We start from the raw sequence: 26,805 nt of genomic DNA on the forward strand, positions 1-26,805 counted from the left end.
AAAGGAGATGATTGTTGACTTTAGGAAGACTAAGAGTGAGCATTTGCTAATGAAAATTGAAGGCTCAACTGTGGAGGTTGTCAATAGCACCAAATTCCTGGGTGTCTACCTGGCAGAGAACCTGACCTGGTACTACAACACCAGCTCCTTAGCCAAGAAAGCCAGCAGCTCTACTTCCTGCGTAGGCTGAGAAAAGCCCATCTTCCACTAGCTATTCTAACAACATTCTACAGAGAAACAATAGAGAGCATCCTGAGCAGCTGCATCACTGCCTGGTTTGGAAATTGCATGGTAAGGGATCGCAAAGCCCTACAACAGATAGTGAAGACAGCTTAGAAGATCATCTGTGTCTCTCTTCCTTACATCATGGACATTTACACCACACGCTGCATCCGCAAAACCACCAGCATTGTGAATGACCCAACATACCCTTCACACTCACTGTTTACACTTCTGCCATTGGGAAAAGGGTACCGAAGAATTTGGGCCGTCACCACCAGAATGTGTAACAGTTTTTTCCCCCAAGCAGTCAGATTCCTCAACACTCATGGACCGATCTGATATCTGTGTTCTGCTCTGCAATGTTGCACATGGTTGCACATGTTTGCACATTTGACTCACATGCACCTTGTTATATATGCACCTTGTCATATATTATGTGTCTTTATGTTATGTGTCATGGATTCTTCATTGTCCTGTGTTTTATGTAGCACCATGGTCCTGGAGGAATGTTGTTTCATTTCACTGTATGCTGTACTACTGTATATGGATGAAATTACAATAAATACTCTTGAATCTTGAATCTTGAGATGCCTCAGCAGTTCAGTGTAATGTTACTGATTAATAGTCTGATTACAGAAAACAAACTTTTTATTAACAAGTCCATTAATGTTGAAAAATATGATCACCATAGTCTTAATGTTTGATATGAACTGACATTCTTTTTTCAACTTGTAGGGGGAAAATAATCATCGAAGTCATGTGCACGACTGTAGAATAAATGTCAGAAATACACATCTTGATGATCTCAGCAGAGATTAACAAGTCTGCAGCCATACAATACCTAGTGGCACAGTTAATAACTATAACCTACTCTCATGCTATTGACCGATTCTGGGAATCTTTGGGTTACCAACCCTCATATATGAATATATATCTTTTTGTTCTGTCCTCTTCTTTTGTTCTTTATAGGTCAGTAAACGTATATGTAGTACAGTTTAAACTAGGGGTCGCCAACTCCGTTCCAGGAGGACCACTGTGGCTGCAGGTTTTCATTCTAACCCTTTTCTTAATCAGTGTTCAGTTTTTGCTGCTAATTAACTTCTTGTAAATTCACTTAACTTCTTTTGAACTAATTTTAATTGACTTGCTCTTGAAGACTCAGACCCCTTAATTTTTTCTTTTTCCTTAATTAGCAGCCAAACAGTAATGAGATACAAAATGAGCCAAAACAACTGGTGTCCATCATACGAGATCTGAAAATAAAGAATGATGAAGGTCTCAAAACATTTTAATAGTCCTGTTAGAAAAAGAAAAATCAACAATTTCAGAAATGTCTGCTAATGCACCACAAGAGCAGCAACAAACCACAGAATTAAAGAACGGGTTTAATTAACAACAAGAATCAGCACCTCATTAAGCAGCTGGTTGGAGTCAAATTGGTTGGCGTTTGAGGCCCTGACTTAGTTGGTCTTCTGTTGGCTCACTCACTTCACATTTAATTTCTGTTTGGGTGCCGTTTAAGGAATGAAATGAAGCTATTCAGAGGAACAATGAAGAAATCTTAAAAAAGCAATGCAATTTAAGTGGTCAAGTTAATTAGCAGCACAAACAGGGCACTCATTAAAAAAGGGTTAGAATGAAAACCTGCAGCCACGGTGGTTCTCCAGAACCAGAGTTGGCGACCCCTGGTTTAAACTACATTAAGCATTTCTATTGCTAAATCAGCTGTACTAGGATTTTTGGTGGTTTAGAGCTTTAAAACTGCTATACTTATGCTGCACATAACCTGACAGGAATTTAAACCTTTAGTATTTCTTCTGGATGGTGGGAAAACATTCATTAAACATTCAATAATGACTGTTTTTTCAGAATTTTGTGTCTGTTTCATATTTGTAAGAAAAGCTAAACATGCTTATGCAGTTTGTCAGCAATTTGACAGTTACAGTACTTTGTAAGCTGAATATGATGTTGTCACCATAATTTGCAAATTCAGTTAAATATGGAATAGAACTGTCAATTGAGGACAGCACAGTAAGCAGACTTCAGTGGGTTTGCTTCCCGGGTCCTTCCTGCGTGGAGTTTGCATGTTCTCCCTGTGTCTGCGTGGGTTTCCTCCGGGTGCTCTGGTTTCCTCCCACAGTCCAAAGACATGCAGGCTATTTGCAATGGCGATTCTAAATTGTCCCTAGTGTGTGCTTGGTGTGTGGGCATGTGTGTGCACGCCCTGCGGTGGGCAGGCGCCCTGTCTGGGGTTTGTTCCAGCCTTGTGCCCCGTGCTGGCTGGGATTGGCTCCAGCAGACCCCCGTGACCCCATGTTAGGATATAGCGGGTTGGATAATGACTGACTTACTGACTGTCAATTGACAAGACAAATTAATATCTTTTAGCCATTTTCATTATAGCAGTATTTGGAGCTACAAAAACTTCAGTAAGGTTGCGTGCCAAGTGAACTCTTACTCTAATTTTAGCTAAAGGCACTGACTTTTATTCAGCTACTAAGGAAAGTCTTTGTTATTAACCTACGCAATTCCATAACCTAGATATTGCTAATAAATATAATGGCAAACGGCTCATTGCTTAAAACAAAGGACCGGTGTTGGTTGAGAAGAAGTAGTTAACATTAGAGATAAGAAGTAATGCTACTTGAGACTTTAGGGCTAATTTGAAATACCAGCTACTTTTTCCCTTTTTCACAGGCAATTAAATAGCAGTTAAATTGGGTGTGAAATGGTCCAAGCTGATAGCTTTCATGTTGTACACAGAATTAAAAGCCCTGTCTTTCTAAAGAGTGGAATGCAGGGAACAATCGGCACCTTTACTAGTAATATGATTCAAGCCTGACTAATGTTTGCCAATTTAATGGAAAACGCAAAGCAATGGCATCTTTTCAAAGTGTTTTAAACACAATTAAAGAGTCATTCCTATCTTTTCTAACTATGAAGGTCAACGACAGTAAATGTCCAAGAATAGCTGTGGAAAGGAAGAACATTTTTTTTTTTTTAATTGCAGACAATGAAATCTGCCATATGATAAAGTGAAATAAAGGAGCATGCGCTGATAGCACTTCAACTTATAACATTTGCTATATTAGTTTTTCTGAAATAGAAATCCAATAAGGCCTGGGAGTTTGTGTTTCTGCTCTTGCAGATCATCTCTACTTAGATAGCGGCCAATGACGTGATGACACCTGGCTCCTTTACCGTCCACACTATTACATTGACTCACACGAACGTCATCATCATCCTTTGCTAGCTCCTATTCTTTGATACTGGCCTCACATTTTGCCTTCATGCTTGGTTTTTAAACTAAATGGACACAAAGCACTTAGAGGTACAGCAGGCTATGAGCAAAACTGATCTAATCTGTGAAAGCCAAACACAAATTTATTTTGCTTTTCTTATTGGAATTAGTTTGTTGCTACATTTTTGCACTGAACAAAGTGAAACATTCAAATTTTGGCTTCAGGAATAAGTAGGCCAATGCTTTTTTAAATATGAATGAACCAAAAAAAAAAAAAAAGAAACAATAAAGAAGGAAAAGACTTCCATCTTATTGTAAGGTTTCAGACACCTTGGTCTTTAACACTACTTGTGTTAAATTTCCACCTGCTTTATGTTTTTGCCAAACAGAATTCAAAATGGGGTGGAATGTTATCATTGGGGCTGTCATTGTACATCTCAACCAAGTATTCGGAATGACCTTTCCACTTGATAAATGTTTTCCTATAATACCATTAGACATGAACACTTCCATTGAAAACATTTTGCATTGCAATGTAAAAAAATTAATTGACGTCATAAAAATTATACACCAACTAACACTTCCATCTTTCAAATTCTAAATTGGAATGTAACCAGGACAGCAATGCAACTTATCCAAAAAACAATATAATTAAAGCCCCCAGTTATATAAATAAAAACATTACGAGATGCACTTAAATAATTTTGTATGGAGCCAAACACTACATATACAGTAGTTAATCAGAAATGTAATAAGACAGATGACTGGAGTGCAAGATGGAGGCAAAGAGGTTAGCACTGCTACTTCCCAGCTAGCTTCTCAGCCCCAAACCCAAACCCAAATAGCATCATGTTCTCTCTACATCTGATTGTGTTCTTCACTGAGTGCTATGACAATATAACTGGTGACAGTAAACTGGCACGGTGTAACTGAGTGTGGGTGTGAGTGTACTCTACAATATTCCTCATCCAACGATGTTCCTGTATGGGGGATGCTTAAACTCTTTCAATTGACAGATTTCAGGTAAACAGCTGAGGCCAGAGGTGAAGTGTGTTCTGGGAAAGCTGATAGGTAATGCATGGCCTTGAAATGTTTTGTACAACCTGTGTGTTTGCAACAAGTTTTTGATTCCCATTGTAAAGTAACCTTGACTGAGAGAATGTGCCTGCTCTTCTAGTAGAAGTAAAAAAGGTGTTAAATATGGGCGAAAAGTGAGGACAGATTGGCGATTCTAAATTTTCCCTAGTGTGTGCTTGGTGTGTGGGTGTGTTTGTGTGTGTCCTGTGGTGGGTTGGCACCCTGCCCAGGATTGGTTCCTGCCTTGTGCCCTGTGTTGGCTGGGATTGGCTCCAGCAGACCCCTGTGACCCTGTATTCGGATTCAGCGGGTTGGAAAATGGATGGATGGAAGTGAGGACAGTGGCTGCCTTTCATTAGAGCTTTCCTCAGATAGATTCTCGGTTCAGTTTTTAGTTTAGTTTTAACTTACTTGGTGTTCTGTTGGCTTTCTGACACTTCGAGAGAAGTCATGGATATTTAAATGGAGCTTACTATCTGCTTAGCTGCTGGATGCTTATCAAAGAGCTCTGTCTCTGGCAAGAAATCTCAATTTTCCCTTTTTGATTAAGGATATATAATCTATAATCTAGGGCAGTGTTTCTTAAAAAAAATTTTTCTCGCAATCAAATCTTACCCAGTCCATGATAATCATTCAATCTGGGTTCCCCTGCTTGGAGATTTGCTGCCAATAGTCATAACAGAGCAATTTTGGGCACAACGGTCACTTGTGAAGTCCTCTATCAATGGTAAATGGGGTTGGAGTAAAGAAATGAAAATAAAAGACAGTTTCACTCAGTGAACAGCCTGCCATTAGAGGTCCCCAGAGTTAAATATACAGGGTGCGATAAGAGCAGTGAGACAGGTAAGAGGTTATACAGGTGCTTCCTGCCTTACACCCATTTCTGCTGGGAAAGGCTCAGGTCCCTTGTGATCCTGAACTGGATTGGGTTTGACAATTAATGGATGAAGAGAATTGCTTCTGAAAAATTCTTTAAAATGTTACCCCTATTCAATACTATGTATACTAAGGATCATTCTTCTCTGGGAATTCATATTTTTAGCCAACACCTTGTACCTTCTGTCACATTTATTACTCACAGTTAATTACAAACCCAGTATTTCTCTGTACCGTATGCCTGTATCATTTTCAAGCTGGCTAAACGCTGATGCAAAGGAAATTTCTATTTTAAGTGTTTTTAGGCTCCTCTTAAATGAATAGTATTTGCATTAAGAGATCAGTGATTTGTTTTGTATCTGATGAAATAACGATATTATTCCAAATAGGGCTGAAGTAGAGGGAAATTGTGCCATCAAATAGAAAATGAAATGGTTTTAGTCTATGGGCAATAATTTTCTCTTCAGTTCCTCAGATAATATATTTAGATTATTAGGTCTTTGTTTAGTTCTTTCCTGGGCAACATGACAGCAGCAGTCTCACTATGCGAATGCAATCCAAATGTGAAATGTGCCCTTTTGCGTAAATGTAATCATATACTATGCTGACTGCAATAACTGTTAAGAACTGATTACTTTTTTAAAGAATTCTTTAAACGCACTTTTCTACTGGCATGCTAACTTCATGTTTGCACTGAAAAGCAATGCAATTTTATTTGTTCTGTTGCCTGCATTTTATGGATATGTATATATTTTACATTGACAGAACATTTGCAGAGGATTCATTTATCATCTGGTGAACAATTTTTCAAATTATGCTTCTCCTATCCCGGATTGATTTATGATAATAAGATTAGTTTGGCTTTCAGTGAAAGATGAGCACTCTGTGCAAAAACAAAACATGTTAAAATGCATCAAAACCACAAAAGACAACTTAAAAAGCGGGCCTAAAAATAAAAAAGAATAATGCATCCTTTCATTTCAGCTCTTTTTTGCAACTGATATCATCTTACTGGTCAGCTCAAGCCATTCTATCAAGTCATATGGTTTCTCAGCAAAGAATTATTGCCATGTTAAAGAAATTTTGAGATGCACAGTATGGATAAAACAGTGGTGATTTGTCTTGGCTGGTGAGAAAAGGTGTAAAAAGCAACATTTATTTCTAATGTACATTTTCACAGAAACGACATACAGCACCTCAAAGTAAACAGTAATATCAGGTCATTTGATATGGTGCTGGGGACCACCTGACAACCAAACACATTCTTTTTGCAGATGTTGAAGGACGGCAGTCTTCTAAGGAAGTATAGTCGGCTCTGTCCTTTCTTACACAGACCATCAGTATTGACAGTCCAGTCCAATTTGTCATCTAGCTGCACTCCTAGGTATTTATAGGTCTGTACCCTCTGCACACAGTCACCTCCGATGATCACGGGGTCCATGAAGGGCCTAGGCCTCCTAAAATCCACCACCAGCTCCTTGGTTTTGCTGGTGTTAAGATGTAAGTGGTTTGAGTCGCACCATTTAACAAAGTCTTTGATTAGCTTCCTATACTCCTCCTCCTGCCCACTCCTGATGCAGCCCACGATAGCAGTGTCGTCAGCGGACTTTTGCATGTGGCAGGATTCTGAGTTGTATTGGAAGTCTGACGTATATAGGCTGAACAGGACCGGAGAAAGTACAGTCCCCTGCGGCGCTCCTGTACTGCTGACCACAATGTCAGACCTGCAGTTCCCGAGACCACATACTGAGGTCTGTCTGTGAGATGGTCCACAATCCATGCCACCAGGTATGAATCTACTCCCATCCCTGTCAGCTTGTCCCTAAGCAGCAGAGTTTGGATGATGGTGAAGGCGCTAGAGAAGTCATCACTGTATATATTATTGTGCATTTGTGGAACATATATTTATGGGCGTTAAGTAGCATGACCATGGCTGTCATGGTTCCAAAACATAAAAATAACTGATTACCCCAGCGACAGTAACAATTTAAAATTCCCCAGTGTTGTACACATGAACTCGAAGTCCTTTTGTGGTCCTCCTCCGCGTTTCGTACGCTTAAAAACGGGACGTTTTGTTCGATTTCGGGACGTCTGGTCAGCCTAACTGAAACGCATACCATGGACTCTGGACTGTCCCAGTCAAAAGTCTCCAAAATATAAAATAAATCACTGCAGCAATAAATCGTTACCTGTTTACCAGCAGCACCGTTTTTCATTGCTTCTCAAACTCCTGGAGAGGAAATAAAATTCCCAGCAGCGCAAACCAGCAAGAAAACTGACACATTACCAAAAATTAAGTAAGTGAAAACAAACAAAACAAGCGAGAAATGTACGTGCTGCCGGTAAGCACAGTTAAAGACAAAGCAATGAAATCATGTACTCTGGCTCATAACTGAAGTAACATTGTAGTCTTGTTCAAATAAAAAAAGCAGCTTTTGGCCTCAGCTGGGACCAACTTGGCGTTACGCAAGCTCTGCCGCGATCTAGAAAGGCGAGCTGCGCGAGGCCGACGGCGCCAGACGTAACGCTGCGGCTTCGATGAGACTTGCATCGGAAGGGAGCTGCCCACCCTGCTAACCAAACAGCTGGAGCCGGACACGCGAAAACCAAGTACTGTAAATGTTTACTGCGTACTTAACTTTTTTCAACTCATATATATATATTTGTATGTGTGTTTGTGTGCTTCCTTGTCTTGTTGTGCAAGACGATTACTTGAAAGTGCCAGATCGATAATATATATGGGTGCGAGCTGTAGCATTTCTGCATTCCGTTTCCTAAGTTTTATTTTTAATCACTTTAAACATTTCCTCCAAGTATGAAGATTTTGAATTGTGTTTTATAAATGTATCGTTTCACATATATTGGGGAAAATAGTAATTTAACGTCATTTATTAAATATTTACATTTCGACTTCTTTGCTAATTAACAGTCAAAGATCTTTAAGTCATGGATCTAACACATAAACATGAATGTCTCTCTCTGGGTTTGTCCAGCACGTAGTGCCACACTGCTGAATCTCTCCGCCTGATTTTGCACAGATTTCCCATTTGTACAGTAGGTCCAGAATTTAGTTGGTATCCAAACTGGTAAACCTGCTATTGATTAATTAAAATGCGTATACGATCATTTGACTTGTATACGTTGTCACAGGCATTGCTTTGATTGAAGTTACAGCTGTCTTAAGCCTTAATGTTATCCCTTGTATTGGAAAGTAAAGATATTTACAATAAACAAACGCCATATTATTATTATTAGGGTTATAATAATAATAATAATAATAATAATAATAATGTGGCACGGTGGTGCCTCGCAGTTAAGAGACCCGGGTTCGCTTCCCGGGTCCTCCGTGTGTGGAGTTTGCATGTTCATGTCCTCCCACAGTTCAAAGACATGCAGGTTAGGTGCATTGACGATTCTAATTTGTCCCTAACATGTTTGTGCGCGCCCTGGCTGGGGTTTGTTTCCTGCCTTGCACCCTGTGTTGGCTGGGATTGGCTCCAGCAGACCCCCGTGACCCTGTAGTTAGGATATAGTGGGTTGGATGATGGATGGATGGATAATAATAAAGCAACTTATCATACATTTACATGCAACTCAAGGTACTTTGCACAGGTTAATCAACAAAAACAAAGATATACTACATTTACTTGGATTATTATCATTAATACTTTTAATACTATTATTAGAAAGTGAGTCAAACTTGTTTTATTGTGTAGGACCAGTGTGTTCTCCTTGGTTGGTTTCTCATGGCTAAGAAATGCAGTTTTGAAAATTAATAGAGAAAAAAAAAATACTTATTATGGTAATATAAACTTAAAAAGTAAAACAAAGTAGTAATACATATTTTAAGTGTTTTGGGGCGGTTATAACCCATTCTTTTTTGAGTTTAATGTTACTAAAAAGAAAGTGTGGATTGTTTGTGTGAGAATGCAAACAAAAAACTGAAAACTTCCATTATTTATGCGTATTTGTAACAAGGTTTTGTCTGTAGAATACCTTTGACCCCATTCCCGTAACACTGCATTAGACATTGTTCACAGATAAGGCTGCTGTCTCCCCCACCTGTTTCACAATCAAAGTCTATTTAAAGGTTCTGTTATGATGAATATTATTTGCAAAACGCTGAACAGACTTTAAATGGATTAATCTCTGTTTCACAGATGTGTAACATTTTGTGATTACGAAACCCTAGGAACTGCAGTAGACTGGACTAATTACCTGTTTGGGAACTCTTTTCAATTACTAATTTTACAGATAAGCCAATTGTGTGTCTATTTTTTAAGCCAATTTTAGTTTGTAACACCTTAATAATATACTTGCAACCACCATTGTTATTCATTTTAAATATCTGTCAGGCCCACTGTTGCAAGATTAAGTCATAGGGACTTGCATTGTATCATGGATTGGCTTGCTCAGGCTCAAGGTAACTTTAGTGATGACAATGACTGCTGCCAGAATTACTTGTTAAATCATCAGAATGTCTTACAGATGAAACCAAAACGACCAGCAGAGTGTCAGATCCAAACCTTAGTCTATGACATTGTGACCTTCCACCTGCATTTTTACAAAAACTACACATCTAAGGGATGGCTAAGGATAAGATTAGATAGATAGATAGATAGATAGATAGATAGATAGATAGATAGATAGATAGATACTTTATTAATCCCAAGGGGAAATTCACATAATACACATTGCTAAAACAGTGCTGTAACAACTTATAATCAGTAGCATTTGATTAATGAAAAATAAAATACAAAGCTCTATCAAAAGGTTTTGTGAAGATGGCAGCTTTAAAGTAATACTCCACCCAAAAATATTTGTATGTGTTACTTACCCCATCTACTTTGTAGTGGGGGCCAAGAAGAAATTCTAATCTCATTTTTTTCATTGAGAAATTGCATACTGAAGATTCAACCTCAGTCGGAAACTGCAGTAACCAGTTAAGGACAACAGCAAATGATGTGAAAAAAGGTCCATAGGAAAAATAAAAAAAATTCTCATGTAACTTGTGTCACATAATCCACATGTCCATTATGTTATCCATTCATATGCTCAAAGCATGCAGAATGTACGCATTTGAATTGAAGATCAGATTCTTGACCAGTTAATGTGGAATAGAAGTGGATCTTCAATTCAAACACACAGTAATGTAGGAAGTACGTTCTTTTTGTGGACATTCAATGCAAAGCTTTCAGGAAGTAACTGTTATTAATATTTTAGCCAAAAATGCACAAATCTTTTGTTCATGTGGTAAAAGTAAAAACTGAAAGCGACTTATGTAGAAATTATAAAATAAAAAAAACAAAATCCCTAACCATAACCTCGGTGACATTTTATACATACACTGTATAAACATGTACTCAGGACTAGGGCTGGGTATTGGTGATGATCTCCTGATTCGATTCAATTTTTATTCACAATGCCGCGATTCCATTCAATATCGATTTTATCTTGACTGAATTAGCACGCATTGATATATTTCCAGTGGTAGCTTTTTTAGAAATTATTTAAACATGCATAGAGAACATTAATATAATGTCAAAAATTTCAGTAACACTTTATTTGAAGGGTGTCTGCATAGTGACTTCATAACATATGCATAAGCATGGAGTGACATTTAAGAAGAAATACTTGATTAGTAATGGACAGTCAACATCACTATTTAGAAGATGTGGAACAAAATATCATTGCTGTTTAAAACAGAACATTTTTTCACTTATTCAAAATTCACCATTATTTAACTAACATATATATGTATTGCCACATTAGAGTCCACAATATTATGGGAGGTTCCTTGTTTTAATGTAATGCAATATCATCTATTTTATAATCTTGCAAATAATATTATTATACATTGTGAAATTATTAAATATTGCTTCTTATATAATGATATTCAATAACCTATTTTTGTCTTACGAAGCTCCATGTACATACCCTTCAACTAAGCTGTTAGCCAAATGTATTCCCCTATTGAACATTTAAAATAATTGAATTAGTCAAAATTAAAGATACAGTGGAAGACTCGTGTCTTTCTATAATTCTACAGATTACACATATCTTCAGTTGTTCACGTATAGCAGTCACGTTAATCAGTCTCAAATATGTGTCCTCACTGTTCCTCTTCAGACAAAAGGGAAAAGTTTTAAAATAAGGATCTAGTGCTGATGCTTGTTGACAGAGGCACTGAATGCATGGAACATAAAAGAAAAACAACCTGCCATTGTGAGTGACAACTCCTCTAATATGAGATCTGTGCGTACAGCTAATGGAGCTACTTCACCCCGGCTGCTTAGTGCACATGCTCACTTTGGTATCACAGGCTGTTCTGAAAATTACAACAATTGCTTGCTTGCTTGGCCAGGTCAGGTGTGTTACAAACTTTAAAGAGAAGCAACATTTATTGGAATTGCCAACACACAAACTTGTGACTGATGCGGTCATGTAATGGATCAAACCATTGGAAATGCTAGATAGGTTTTAGGAACAACAGCCAGTCAGTTAGCCATTTCAGTAGCTCTGCATACTGTATAGGCAGTGAGGTTGCTCCCAGTGTGACTGTCATGCAGCGCACTTGTCTGCAACATCTTCTCCATAGGTACACCGTCATTTTTAATGTAGTAAAATGTGATTGCTCACATAGGAATCTGCTCTCTGGATGTTCAGCTTTCGAAATTAGGGTTACTGCCTTCGCTGGCCTGAGAGACATGGCGATGGTTTGCTTAAGATCTTCATAAAAAATAGGTATAATAACTTCACCCATTTGCTATTTGGTTGTCATGGTTTAACGGATGCAGGAAGAGTGGACGAAACACCAGGGGTGACCAATTTGGTTTCCTTTTGAAGCTACTTATGCCTGCATTTTTGGGCACCTAAACATTTGTGTCTGACTGTTTTGTTGCACAAGAAGGAGTAGACCGTGTAGGGTTGTGTGGATTTGGACTCCAGTCACATGCCGTCCAGTGTAAGAGTTATGGTCGCGATTTCTCAAAAGAGCTTAAAGTCAGAAGTAAACAAACACATTCCTGGTGTTGACCAACGTGTCTCCACTCAATTAGGTGCGGAGTTTTAACTGCGGAGCCGATTACAGAAGCTGACTGTTTCTAGATATTTTAAAGAGATGAGTGCTGTTGGACTTGAAACACGCATCTCCATTGCTCTTTTACGGATGCTGGAAGAACCTACAAAACACCTGGGATGACCAGCTTGATTTCGTTTTGATGCCAGTCATGCCTGCATTAAAGTGAACCTTTGTGTATGGCTGTTTTGTTGCACCAGTGGGGATAGAGTATGTAGGGCTTGTGTGGCTTTGGAGTGCAGTCATATGGGGTTCAGTTTAAGATATAATGGTTTAGATTCCTCAAAAGAGATTAAAGCCAGAAGTAAACAAACAAATTCCTGGTGTTGACCAACGTGACTCCTCTCAATTGAGTGCAGAGTTTTAACTATGAAGCCGATTACAGAAGCTGAGTGTTCCTAGACATTTTAAAGAGATAAGTGCTGTGAGACTTGAAAAGTGCATCATATTGTTATTTAACGGATGCAGAAAGAGTGGACGAAACACCTGGGATGACCAGTTTGGTTTAATTTTGATGCCAGTCATGCCTGCATTAATGGGCACCTAAACATTTGTGTCTGGCAGGTTTGTTGCACCAGCAGGAGTAAACCATGTAGAGCCTGTGTGGCTTTGGACTCCGGTTACATGCCGTCCAGGTTAAGAGTTAATGGTCGCGATTCCTCAAATGACCTTAATGCCAGAAGTAAACAAACACATTGGTGTTGACCAATGTGTCTCATCTCAATTAAGTGCAGAGTTTTAACTGTGAAGCCGATTACAGAAGCTGAGTGTTCCTAGACATTTTAAAGAGATGTGTGCTGTATGACTTGAAATGTGCCACAATTATTTACTATTCATCATGGTCAGATGCAGCCTATAGTTTTAGCTTGAGAGGATAACACAAAGTTTAGGTTAAATATTTATGTTTAAGCTGTTTCAACTACAATTTGTCATAGACCCTTTCACAACCAGCAACTAACAATAGGACAGCAATCTATGCAATTTTTTCATCATTAGAGTTAAAATGAGCTGTTCATGAAAGTTATTTCAGCAACCACAAGCTTATGTGAGCTCTGTTTTCAACTATATGATATTGTAAAATGGTAATAAAACAGTTTTAAGTACTGTAATACACATAACTATAGTGTATTATCTGTTGTTTTTTATTATGACTCACTGCTACAATAACATTTAATAAAGAAACTGGTGATCCTAACTCTTAAATAAAGTGACCAGTAAATTTAGAAGTGCTCCAGCTTTCAAAACAGCAAATTAAGTCTCTGAATGCACTTAAATATTATTCCATGTGTTCATTTTCTTACTTTTTATGTTTTACATTTAAGAACAACAAAGTGAAAGTGTTTCTTTTTGGAGAAGGCTAACTTAATAGTATTGTGATAGGAATGAAAAATAATACTTTATTCTTAAAACAGTCAACCTGAAGTGGAGAGATGTGACTTAAGGCAAAGGACAATTGAACAATTGTTAAAAATCTAATTTAATTGAGTCTGGATTTAGTTCAGTAGTGGAAATGATGATGCCTTCATCATGCAAGTTGAACAGAGTACTGCCCATAATATGAGTTCTCCTTCTTTGAACCAATAGAAAGAAGAGTAACCACAGAAGGGCAATGAATCCTCTGCTGTGCAGTAAATAGATGAATATATGAAAGTAGACAGCATGGTGGTAAAAAAGAGGAATAACATAATTAAATGAAACTTCAGTAAATACTGTTGTAGTTATAGAATGTGCAAAATATTCTGTATTTCGCTGAATCCAATTCAGAATGGTTTGGTTGTGAGTAAGAGGTAGGGAGCAAACCTACTATTGTAGTCTGTGAGGGCTAGCCATTCCGTTATTGGAAAATAATGATGTTTCAAAAACATTCAAGAAACTAATTACTGAAAGTGACCTTTAAAGGGCACAGAAACATAATATAACTTTACAAATAAAGTAGCTTGAATACAGTATTTTGCAGCTTTAATTTCTTTCATACGTTTAACCCAATACATTACCGGGTTAGTCATTGAAGAAATTTAGTATGGATTTATTAATTTAAATTAATCAAGGTGATCCATTATTTGTCGTATCAATAGTGTTCACACATTACAGCCCCAAACAATGTAAAAAAAAAAAGTGAAATTCAAAAGCTGTATAAAACATCTGCAATGAATGATTATAATTTTTAAATGTATATCTTATCTACATTTGACTGTTAAACAGTAGTGGTAAAATGAAATTATAAAGATGCAAAGAAAATTATGCTAGGGAAGTTGAAAATCATCAGAACCAAGAATGACATTTCAAGGATGTAATGTCATACATCTTTTAGTGTAACGCAAACCTTCATAAACCATGCCGTCCACCTAATAAATGTCACTGACTATCAGTTTCACTGGCACATAAGCACAATGCTCCCAGTGCTGGTGAAATTGTCTTCTGTATATTAACAGAGAAACAAAGGTGATATAGGCAGTGCACAAATGTGTCCAAAAAATACTGGATTAATATATTTCTCATCAGTGTAGATAAATTGTAGCAGAACAGTTAATATTAAGTGTTTGTATATAAAAACTGCAGCTGTTTATAGACTTGTACTGTATGTATGGAACACTTAAGCATTATTTGATTGGTGCATCTGCATTAAAATTAGCATTCCTTATGTAAGGTTTTTGTGACATTTTGTGTGTTGACTCATGAATCACATTAGATCTGACCTGGGAAATTTCCAGGTTGAGCTTCCCAGAATATTGGTTTAGCCTTTTATTTATACAGGGTGGTCCAGATCTAATTATGCAGCTCCAGATCGCCTGGATAACTTTGATTTATGCAGGGATGATTCCAGTTCGGCCTGAAACGATTCCTCAAGTCGTCAGTTCGCACACTTCTCGATGGTCCGGGATTTTTTGGGTGATTTTCTATGCAATAAACTTAATAAGTTATAGCGTAATGAAAATTGCATAATTAGATCTGGACCACCCGATACATGCCCTCAACCCAGCAATTTTTCCCAGTACATTTCTCTAGTAGTATGGTGTTGTACCATGTTAGCCATTATGGATGTAATGAGAGGTCAAACAGAAGGACACCTTTTATTGGTTAACTAAAAATATTACAATATGCAAGCTTCTGAGGCAACTCAGGCTCCTTCTTCAGGCAAGATCTTCTTAAACCAATAACTGTAAAGTACAGATGCAGTTTTATATAGAAGGTTGCAGGAGGGCAGGAACAGATCCTGTATCTACAGTTGAGTTTATCACAGAGAATACTCAGACACACTCATAATGGGAGAAATTACAGTTGCATTTTAATGTATCCAGCATATTTTTGGGGTGTGGGAGAAAAGCTGCATTGCCATTAGAAAGCCTCAAAAGAACAAAGAAGTGTTTATTTAAGCTGTAAGCTGGCTAGGCACTTGATTCCTATTTGTTATGATTTTCTTTTACCACCACCCCCCCAATTCATCCCTCAATTATAGACAAAACTCAAGAAGTGGTGGGTTACGTTAAGAAGACAGGACTTCAAGAAACTAGGAGAAAGACAGTTAGGTACCTTCAAGTGAGATCTACTAATACCTTTGCTGCAATTGTACTTAATAATCCTTCACTGAACAGTAGCAAGACAAAGAGAAAAGAGGTCTAGAAGAAGAAATATACAAGGTAAAAAAAGGAAGGAGCAGAACTGTGATATGTATGTGGCGGTGCATTTTTAAAACACAAGAGTATTAGTCAATGACTGGTCATATAAGAAACCATTTACAGGACATGGGATGTGGATGTAGTACATTTTTTTTTGTGTAAATATCTATTTATATATTTATATTTTATATCTATTTATATATTTATTATACAGTGATCCCTCGCTATATCGCGCTTCAACTTTCACGGCCTTACTCCATCGCAGATTTTAAATGTAAGCATATATAAATATATATCACGGATTTTTCGCTGGTTCGCGGATTTCTGCGGACAATGGGTCTTTTAATTTATGGTACATGCTTCCTCAGATTGTTTGCCCAGTTGATTTTATACAAGGGACGCTATTGGCGGATGGCTTAGAAGCTACCCAATCAGAGCATGTATTACATATTAACTAAAACTCCTCAATGATATAAGATATGCTTCCGGCGCGGTGCTTGATTGTTTGCTTTTCTATGTCTCTCTCACTCTCTCTGCCTGACGGAGGGGGTGTGAGCAGAGGGGCTGTTTGCACAGAGGCTGTTTGCCTAGAGGATACGGAGGTTCCTCCAAAAAAAATGCCGCTTTATCGCGGTGCTTCGGCATACTTAAAAGACCAAAAGCACGTATTGATTTTTTGATTGTTTGCTTTTCTCTCTCTCTCTCTCTGACATTCTCTGCTCCTGACGCGCACTCATTTGAAGAGGAGGATATATTTGCATTCTTTTAATTGTGAGAAAGAACTGTTATCTCTGTCTTGTCATGGAGCACAGTTTAAACTTTTGACTATTTCATGTCTAGAGGGCTCTAATAATGTTAACAGTGTGGGAGAGTTTTATAAGGGCTTAAAATATATAAAAATAACCATACAAACATATGGTTTCTACTTCGCGGATTTTCATCTATCGCGGGGGGTTCTGGAACGCAACCCCCGCGATCGAGGAGGGATTATTGTATTTATTTTGTGTAAATTATCTAACTGCCTTACCTTAACCTTTTTTGTTTCTATTTGTCTGTTTTATTCATTCTGTCTGTTATTTAGATGCAACTGAGAAGGCAAATTTCATGTTTTCTTGTATAAACATGACTAAATAAAGAAAGCTTAAACCATAAACCTTAAATATGAACCCAAATATGTTGATGATTTTGATTTTAGGAATAGAGATGGATTTTTAAAAAGTAGTATTCCAGAATATAAAGATGGATAATGGGGGGTTTCAAATTGAGTAGAGAGGTAAATGATTATAGGCTGCTTTATACAGTGCAGCAGACAGCATGGCAGCTAGCTGTGTATGGGAAGGAAGGGCGGAATTCAGAAAAAAAAACAGGATGGGAGGAAAGAAGAAAAGAGAAAAGACAATAACTAAACTCCAAGTCTTAAAGGCTGACCTCAACTGGAGGAAAAAGGAGAAGGAATAGGATAACTAAATCTTAGCAATTGATGGTCTGGAGCTTGAAGTTGTCAGTTATATTTCTAATGGTGCAAATATTCAAATGTGTCCTGTACAGAAAGAAGATGAAGCATACATCTATTCTAGGGGCGTTGTTTTGAAAGATAGGAGTATGAGAGTGCCAGTTTGGAGATATGCCCATATATTTTTTAACCTGACTTCACTTTCCAAGAGCACAAGAGGCAAATGGACATTAGCTAGGTAGTGGAGACTTAAGTTTGGTGCATTCTTTAATGATCATCTGAGCATTCTTTTCTTTTATGAATGTTTGTATCATGTGAGATGTATTTTAATAATGATCATTTATGTTTTCTCATGCTGAAATGTCCTTGTTTAAAGGTGCTTTCAATTTTTTATGTGGAGTTTTACACTTCATGCAACTTTGTTTGGCATGGGTTGCACTTAAATCTTCTCTTTTTTACCTTTTAGGATAGTAGGACCACGAGAATGAAGCAATCAGCATTTTATCACCATCTTGCACTGCTTTTCATAAGCCATTTTGTTTCTCAGATACAAGCCAATTATGAGTCATGCCCCCTTATGTTGAAAAATATCGAGTCAAAGGTGGATGATTTGTGGCAAAGCTTGCTCCATCCAGTTGCACTGGCAGCAAAAGATATAAAGGAAGTGTATGCAATTTGTGAAATGAAGCCAAGCAGTACACTCGAGGCTGAGAAGCCACAGGTGACTGGACAGGTGCTCTTTAAGCAGACATACCCCAGTGGGCATCTAGAAACAACAATCAATTTGGTTGGGTTCTCAGAGTCAGATAATCAGGCCAGAGCAATTCACATTCATGAGTTTGGAGACCTGAGTAATGGCTGTGATGCTACAGGTGGTCATTTCAATCCAATGAATGTCAGTCACCCTGGACATCCAGGGGATTTCGGAAACTTTACTCCTAAAAAAGGAAAAATTAAAAAATACAGGAAAAACATCAAGGCAACCATGTTTGGTCCACATTCAATCTTGAGCCGAGCAATTGTGATTCATGAGCAGCAAGATGATCTTGGTGAAGGAGGCAACCCAGCCAGTCTGATAAATGGAAATGCTGGCAAACGGCTGGCATGCTGTGTCATTGGGATTGGCGGCAAGACACTCTGGCAGAGTACATTCCTTAGTCTTACAGGAAATTCAATGAAAAGAAATGCGAGCGGCTCAGAAAGGAAATTGTCTTGAACATTAAAGGGATTTTATTTTGTTGTAGGTTTATGAGATGTTACTCCATTTAAGCGTGTTTTTGTGGTGTGAAACCCCAGTTTCACTACACTTATTTTTACTTGCTTATATGTTTCTCACACATTTTTAATATTGCTCAAAATAAACATTTTTTTTTACTTGTTTACTAGTGCAAAACAATAGCCAGCTATTAACAATGGTCTTTTATGTGTGTTTTAAATAAATGAAAACATTTTTGCGATTGTGATGTGTCATTTGCCTTTAAAAATATTCTGTTTTGCTTTGAAGTAATGCATTTGAATGTATTGTGGAAATACAAATTAAGAAAACATAGTTTTTTAAGAAAAAGTTTCCACTTGAGCGACTTTAAGTATAAAAGCTGTGATGCACAATCTGTGCATGTTAGGAAATTAAGCAAAAAATGATGTTGTGGTATTTGAGGGTACAAATAAAAGTTTATATTATAGGAAGTCTTATATTCAAACTGTATTCATGTTAAGTCATTATAACATTTTTAGTATGTCTTCTCTTTTTGTTTTATGATTCTTTGTCTTAGTAGGGCGGCGCAGTGGGCAGCGCTGCTGCCTTACAGTTAAGAGACCCAGGTTCGCTTCCCAGGTCCTCCCTGCATGGAGTTTGCATTTTCTCCCTGTGTCTGTGTGGGCTTCCTCCCACAGTCCAAAGACATGCAGGTTAGGTGAATTGGCGATTCTAAATTGTCCCGTGTGTGTGCTTGGTGTGTGTGTGTTCGCCCTGCCTAGGGTTGTTTCCTGCCTTGCGCCTTGTGTTGACTGGGATTGGCCCCAGCAGACCCCCGTGACCCTGTAGTTAGGATATAGCGGGTTGATGGATGGATGCCCAAAAGAACTTTAAGGACTGAAGGCACAAATTTAGGTTTAGAAGTATTCAAACACTTTGTGTGATGCTATACTGGCGCAGAATAAAATAGAGAAGACTATTTTTAATATTCAAGATAAATACAGTAACATTATAAAACATATATTGAAACAGATCATATTTTACCAAATGCACAATACAATGAGGTGAAATTGCAAATAGTATAAGATAAATTGTATAAGGTGAAGGGTGCTGTTATTCAGATGACTTCAGTCTCAGCAATTACTGGAAACAAATAACAACCAGTGTCTTGAACATCCCAGGGTGCCAGTGGATACCTGACAGGCGGCATGATGCAGCTGTGGCATCTGCTGTCACATGAATTTAATTCATTTTCAATCAAGGAAAACATATTGTACTCTTGTGATTATCAACAGTAGGCTGCGGAGAAGCTTGCCACTGACAGCCTGGATCTACAGTAGCCCCATGGCTTCCTTAACAGGCAAATACAGCTTCACCATCAATTACTCTGACATGAGTGATGTATGAAGCACTGATGTGGAGAAATCTACATAATTATGCTATATTACACAAAAAAGAACAAAATGTCAGATTAGTATGATTTATGTAAATTTACAATTAAATGCAAATATAACACTAACACTCAATTCTTATACATAATATGATTTAAGCAAAAAACACTGAGCCTTATAGTGCTTTCTTTGAAATAAAATAAAGTATTGTTTTTGAATTATAATTGCTGTAGTGTTGCTTAATATAAACCACAGAAATGTTGCTGTAATACAAAAAATATCTGAAGTGACCTACTTATACAGTTCTAAAGCCACATGCATTAAGTTATGCTCTGATGAAACCTAAAATAAATAAGTATTTAAAAAATAACACTGGAACTGAATAATACTGGATCAGTGTCTAACTTTTTAACTTTAGTTAAAAAATATCTACACAAGAGAATGGTTCCCCTAAGGACAGCCTTCTTAAACTTAAAATCATAGGTGGGTTTTTCAGTTGTTTGAGGAGGTTTTCTCTTAGTTTATCTGCATTATGTTTGGTACAAATGATCTTGATGAAAGCCCATTTTATTTTCAGGCTATTTGTGAAACAATACAAAAACTGGAAGCTAATTTGGCAGATTATTCAAACTCTTGATTGGCAATTTCAATTTATGTGCCCTGGAATCAGCATTGTCACAGTACTGCCAATATGAATGCTAAAAGGGAAAATGTGCTGGACAGATGTTAGGGACACAGAGACACTGACAGGTCCCATTGCAGAACAGGTTAGGGTGTGTGTAATAAGTATATAAGTTTAATATATCACTGTGCTCTGTGCAAATATATTTTATAAATCTGCCTTTTTCTACTCACATGCACATTTGACACAAAGCCAGATTTAGCACAGGAGTTCACCATATAAGAACTGTTAGGCAAGCATCTTAAGACAAGATAGTTAAGGACAACTGCAAAATGGGCAGTCAGACTGATGACCACTGTGTACTATTTTTGTGTGTCAAACTCAGCATGAAATTGTATCCTCTTTGCTTTGTTTGGAATGTCATGATTCACCTAAGTGGGGGCCTGCACATAAAGAAAGAATATAAAGGCTTGGAACATTGCTTGGCACACCCTTGAAGCTTATCAACGGATGGGAAATAACGTCATCCGATCCTGAAAATCCTTCCAACGCAGCAGCGAAAATGACAGACTCTACACATCGGGCCACTACTCCCGAACTGGGTTTTTCTCATGGCTTCCTTCGTCTGTTATGCAGCGTAAGCCGTCATTAAAGAAACCTAAGTTATTTCTCCTATGTGATTTCTTACCACCGTATCACTAAGGAAGGGGTATTGCCTTTTAATATCATATCTACAGAACAGGCCAAAAGTTTGGACACACCTCCTCATTCAATGTGTTTTCTTTATTTTCATGACCATTTACATTGGTAGATCCTCACTGAAGGCATCACAACTATGAATGAACACATGTGGAGTTATGTACTTAACAAAAAAAGGTGAAATAACTGAAAACATGTTTTATATTCTAGTTTCTTCAAAATAGCCACCCTTTGCTCTGATTACTGCTTTGCACACTCTTGGCATTCTTTCGATGAGCTTCAACAGGTAGTCACCTACCAGACACCCCCCGCGATCGAGGAGGGATTACTGTACTCCATCCATCCATTTTCCAACCCGCTGAATCCGAACACAGGGTCACGGGGGGTCTGCTGGAGCCAATCCCAGCCAACACAGGCCTTGCATTGTTTTATAAGACTTTGAACATTGAAAGTGAAACTGGGATTAGAAATTTGTTTTATTTAGATAGATAGATAGATAGATAGATAGATAGATAGATAGATAGATAGATAGATAGATAGATAGATTTTAAACAACATGTTGCTAGGTCATGGTTACCTGAAGTCAGAAGGAGTGACATCACCAATGTGATGATATTTAGGGTGTCGCCAGTGTTCACACAGATACACAGTGAAATTGCCTCTTGATGTTAGTTATGGTGCTTCTGAATAAGGATTAACAAGTTATGGCAAAGATCTTTGATTTTTGTTTCCATCTCATCTCTTGGTCCTAATCCAGTTCTAAAATTCTGACCCATCTTTCTTTCCAGAACACATGGAGTCTAATTTACTCACATTTGGTACCGTGAGTGGAATGGCGTTTTGCATTAGTTGTACAATGGGACACCATTACAATACTCAGCATGCTCCACTATATCTGATGGTGAGGTTGGATCGCAGTCTCCTGGGCCATGAGTACCTGTTCCTATCAAATGTATTATATGGAGAATTATCCAAAGTACTGGTTGCTGACCTTTGAAATATCTGTAAGGATGATTCTGAGTGATTGTAAAGAGAGGAAAGCTATGCAGGCTAGAGAGGCACAAAGTGCCATCTTTAATGCCCCTCTGTATATGAGGACTACTGTTTCTTGAAGGAGTAGAATAAGGCCTATATGCAGGTATGTCTAAGAGTTACACATCTAAAGTGGCAAGACTGGCTCACATATAGAATCACTGAAATGTCTGTAATTGATATAAGATAAAATGGAAGACAATTTATAAGAAGAGTGCTCAAAGGAACAAAGGTTACTTGTAGTCAACACCATGTTCATGTCCTCCCACAGTTCAAAGACATGCTGGTTAGGTGCATTGGCGATTCTAAATTGTCCCTGGCTGGCACTCTGCCCAGGGTTTGTTTCCTGCCTTACGCCCTGTGTTGGCTGGGATTGGCTCCAGCAGACCCTCGTGAACCTGTAGTTAGGATAAAGCCGGTTGGATAATGGATGGATGGATGACTAGGATACTGAGCATATATTGTTGCCATCTTATAAAGTCGACCAGTGATGACTTTATGAGAAGCTCTGATGTCAGTCATATGATAGCAGCTAGCACATAACATGGCTGCCATATCACAGATAAACAGAGGTAAATACTCCAGTGTGCACATTCGTAGGACATCTACACAGTGAAAAGAAACTACAATGGACTTAACATACAGTATTTAAACTGGGTACACCTTTCTAAAGATTCAAAACAAGTTTGTAAAAACTGTCCAGTTTTCTGAGAACATAAGAACAAACAAGAGAACCCCATTCAGTCCATCAAGCTTGTTAATTTAGCTAAATGCTAAGCTGCCCCAATAAGTCCCATTTTCCAAATATTTCACACATATCTTAGTTCAATGCTGTATTGCTTTGATAATAAAATTAACCTCATCAGACCACTTTACAAAATTAGAATGGCTATCAACAATTTTAATGATGATATACTACACAATACAGTTTTCTAAGGTTAACTGTTTTTGAAAAGCAAATTTAGTAAGCCTGGCAACAGTGCTAACTGACATATTATGTGAATATAATCCAAGATGACCAAATTAGGATACAGCACGAACACTTACATTGAGTAAGGGAGGGTTTAATGACCCACTTAGTGCCACACAGCAAGGAAAAGGTGACAACTGAACCAGTAAGCCAATTTTAAGCAAAAGAGGATTGAGAAGTGACAGGATTGAAGTGTTTAAAATTATGAAGGGAATAAGTACAGTGGATTGAGACAGTTATTTTAGAATGAGTTCATCAAGAACACGGGGCATAGTTGGAAACTTGTTAAGGGTAAATTTCACACAAATTTTAGGATGTTTTTCTTCATACAGAGAACAATAGACACTTGGAAAAAGCAAATCAAGTAGTGTTGTAGACGGTAAGACTTTAGGGACTTTCAAAACTAGACTTGATGTTTTATTTAGAAGAATTAAATGGATAGGACTGACGAGCTTTGTTGGGCTGAATGGCCTGGTGTTGTCTAGATTGTTCTACTATATGAAACTGCTTTGTAGTAAAAGTAACATTTCACATCAAACATTAGCAGCTAAGATAGTTCCTTCCACTTAAAAATGGACTTAAATAAATGTTGTAAAACAAAGTCCATCATGAAACAGACTACAAAATATCCACCATTCTAAAACCAATGTAATGACAGAAAGGTTCAATAAAATGTTGTTAAAGATCACAAGTTGTGCATAATAACGCAAAAACCTTGGACACAATCTTACAATATCTTAAGTACACAGTAAAAGAAACCCTAAATTGGATGCCATGACTTGAAAAGCTTTTACAAAATTTAGAACAAACAACATAACACACCCCAATGCTCAATGTTATGAAAAAGTATTGACAGGTATTACATGAATACTCAAACTGGCAAAAAATGACTATTTCAACCATGATAGATTGTTTGTGCTTGTCAGAATCCCTTTTGGATCTTATTGAGCTCCCCTTATGTTTCATTATATAATGGACTAAGTTTGAAACGACATACTAAATACTCCCTTATGTATCAGGACAATTCAGTAATTTTGAGTAATGACTGGAAAGCCCTTTCATCTCTTCTGCTTGCTGAGTGTACTGGACCATCCTAGAGAAGCCGGTGTGCGTGTGCACCAACACAAAGGTTCCCAGATGGGAGAAACATTCTTGTTTCTGTGTTCCAGGCCAAATTCCATCAATTTTAGGACTAGTTACCCTATTTACTTTTTTTCCTGGGTTTTTTTATTTGACCTTTAGATAAAATGTATACATGTGAATTAGGATTTTGAAGACCAGGAATTCATTTCTGAAGTTTCGTTTTAAGGGTTAGCTTGGTACCACAGTAGTAGCACTGCTGCCTCACAATAAGGAGACTGGGGTCCACATCCCCGGGTGCACCCTGCATGAAGTTTGCATGTCCTCCTCGTGTCTGTGTGAATTTCCATCAGGTGCTCTACTTTCTTGAATTGGTGCTACAATTTGTGTTCAGTCTGCGTGTCATAAATTCAGTGGCAATTTTTCCTGCGAATAATACATTTTTCCTAGAGAACTGTGGAAAACCTAATGGATGCAATATACTTGCCAAGGAGGCTGCACTAAAAAGTTGTTGTTTTTGTTTTACTGTGACACCATTTTGTGGCTCTGCTGCTATGTACAACGTAAGGTTGCTAGAGGTGTTACCCCAGTATTCAGGAATACCGTTTGTTATTTCCACAACAGCATAAAAGAATGCCATTTTGAATGAAGCATGGTCCAGATATACAGTATAGGATAATTTAAGAAAAGCCTTGTGAGTGTTCCTGTATAGACTCTGGTTTACATATTTGTATGACTTACTTCTGTCAGCTTTCCTGCAGTTTGATGCAGATATTTTCTTCTTGGTTCACCTCTTCTTTTCAACGTGCAATGGACTGATGCCCTGTTCAGGGGTTGTTCCTGCTTTGCTGGGATAGGATAGGGTCCAGCTACCCCCATGTCCTTGCTTTGGATAAGTGTGTTCTGAAAATGGATGGATGTTTCTTTCTTGTTTTGCGTTTACATGGTGTTAAAAATTAATTTTGCTCTCCCGCTAGTATGGGTGCCACTATTTTGTGAAGCTTTTGTTGAAGGTTGCTAATGAGATGGTATGTAGGGAAGGCTGAAAGCTTGTGGCATCACCACCACAACAGTATAAAGATCAGTATTGAATACCTGCTGGTTGTACTTGATTGTGGATAACTGACTTTAGTGTGCGCCTTTCTGAATCAGTCAATTAGCTTTACAACTTCACTCGACTACAAGTTTCTGGTTTTTGTTAAGGATGTGGTGCTTTAATTTAGAACTGATTGCACAGCTCTGACGCTACTAGTCTCTGACAAACATTTCTTCTCCTGCACCCTTTATTAATCGTCTTAGTGGCCTGCCATCCAAAATGATCTTGTCAGAAATGTTCAGAAAATATTCACCCTTTGAATATTTCCGCATTTCTGTTAAACTTTTCATTAGGTTCAGCTAACACTGCCTTGCAGCTCTCACCCTCAATCTGCTAGAAATTCCACAACATGAAATGGCAGCAAAAAACAGAAAGTAATTGAAAACTGGCATAAGCAAACTTTCCTTGTCACACCAGAAATTACCTTTGAAAGATGCCTCGGATCTCCTTTAAACCCATCCTTTGCTCAACTGACAGAATCTCCTTCACTCTTTACAGTCCTGTTAAGAGAACCAAGAGATGAGAAATGGAAAGTGAATTCTACTGACAGCTGTCCCAACACAAGGACATTTTAGTGAGGAATCTGCCAATTTTTCAGTTTTTTGCTGTGCGGCTATGTGTATTTACCCAGCCGACTACTTAAGGATTCATTTTTCATTGCTCTGAGTTCCACTTGAAGTTATGATTAAATTTAAAATTAAGAAAATTTTTATTTAAAAAAGCCAGATAATTCTTATGTAGAGGAATAGTGGAAACCACAGCATGAGATAAAAAGCATTTGAAAAATTGCTGGAGAAGATAAAAAACGAACAAGCAATTCTTTAGTACTACTCCACGACTCTACTACTAGAAAAAGATGATAAAGGAGAATTTATAAAACCTTAGGGACACAAAATGGAGAAATCAATGAAAATGAGAAGGAAATAGCAAATGAACTGAACAAATAATTCACTCAAGTACTGTATGTATAAAAGAGGAAACATGAGGATTGCATCTTGCAGAAGTAAAAACAAACATGAATTCATAGCTTTTAAAATAGAAGAGTCAGGTGTGCTTCAAGCCATCAATACACTGAAAAGTAATAAAACCCCTGGACCTAATGGGAGTTTACCTTATGTATTAAAAGAAATGAAAGACGTCATCTATAAACCCTTAT

The 26,805-nt window shown here is 37.7% G+C and overlaps 1 protein-coding gene and 1 long non-coding RNA gene across 3 annotated transcripts in view; one reads left to right on the forward strand and one right to left on the reverse strand.

Moving 5' to 3' along the window:
* Nucleotides 1-7,899, reverse strand: part of LOC120527776 — a 34,139-nt gene extending 26,240 nt beyond the window's left edge. Inside the window, exon 1 of the long non-coding RNA XR_005633401.1 lies at nucleotides 7,606-7,899. This is a non-coding gene — a long non-coding RNA (uncharacterized LOC120527776). The remainder of the gene's footprint in view (nucleotides 1-7,605) is intronic.
* Nucleotides 7,900-7,901: 2 nt separating this feature from the next.
* Nucleotides 7,902-19,022, forward strand: LOC120527775 (extracellular superoxide dismutase [Cu-Zn]-like). Of its 2 annotated transcripts, none has more exons than XM_039751588.1 (2): nucleotides 7,902-8,026; nucleotides 18,031-19,022. In XM_039751588.1, exon 2 carries the CDS (start codon nucleotides 18,049-18,051, stop codon nucleotides 18,778-18,780), a length of 732 nt encoding a protein of 243 aa, XP_039607522.1. In that variant the 5' UTR covers nucleotides 7,902-8,026; nucleotides 18,031-18,048; the 3' UTR covers nucleotides 18,781-19,022. The 2 variants fall into 2 exon arrangements, with proteins under 2 accessions (XP_039607522.1, XP_039607524.1); XM_039751590.1 differs by having other exon boundaries at nucleotides 7,931-8,031.
* The last annotated feature ends 7,783 nt before the right edge of the window (nucleotides 19,023-26,805 follow it).

The sequence above is a fragment of the Polypterus senegalus genome, chromosome 4, assembly GCF_016835505.1.
Source record: "Polypterus senegalus isolate Bchr_013 chromosome 4, ASM1683550v1, whole genome shotgun sequence".
Lineage (NCBI taxonomy): Eukaryota > Metazoa > Chordata > Cladistia > Polypteriformes > Polypteridae > Polypterus > Polypterus senegalus.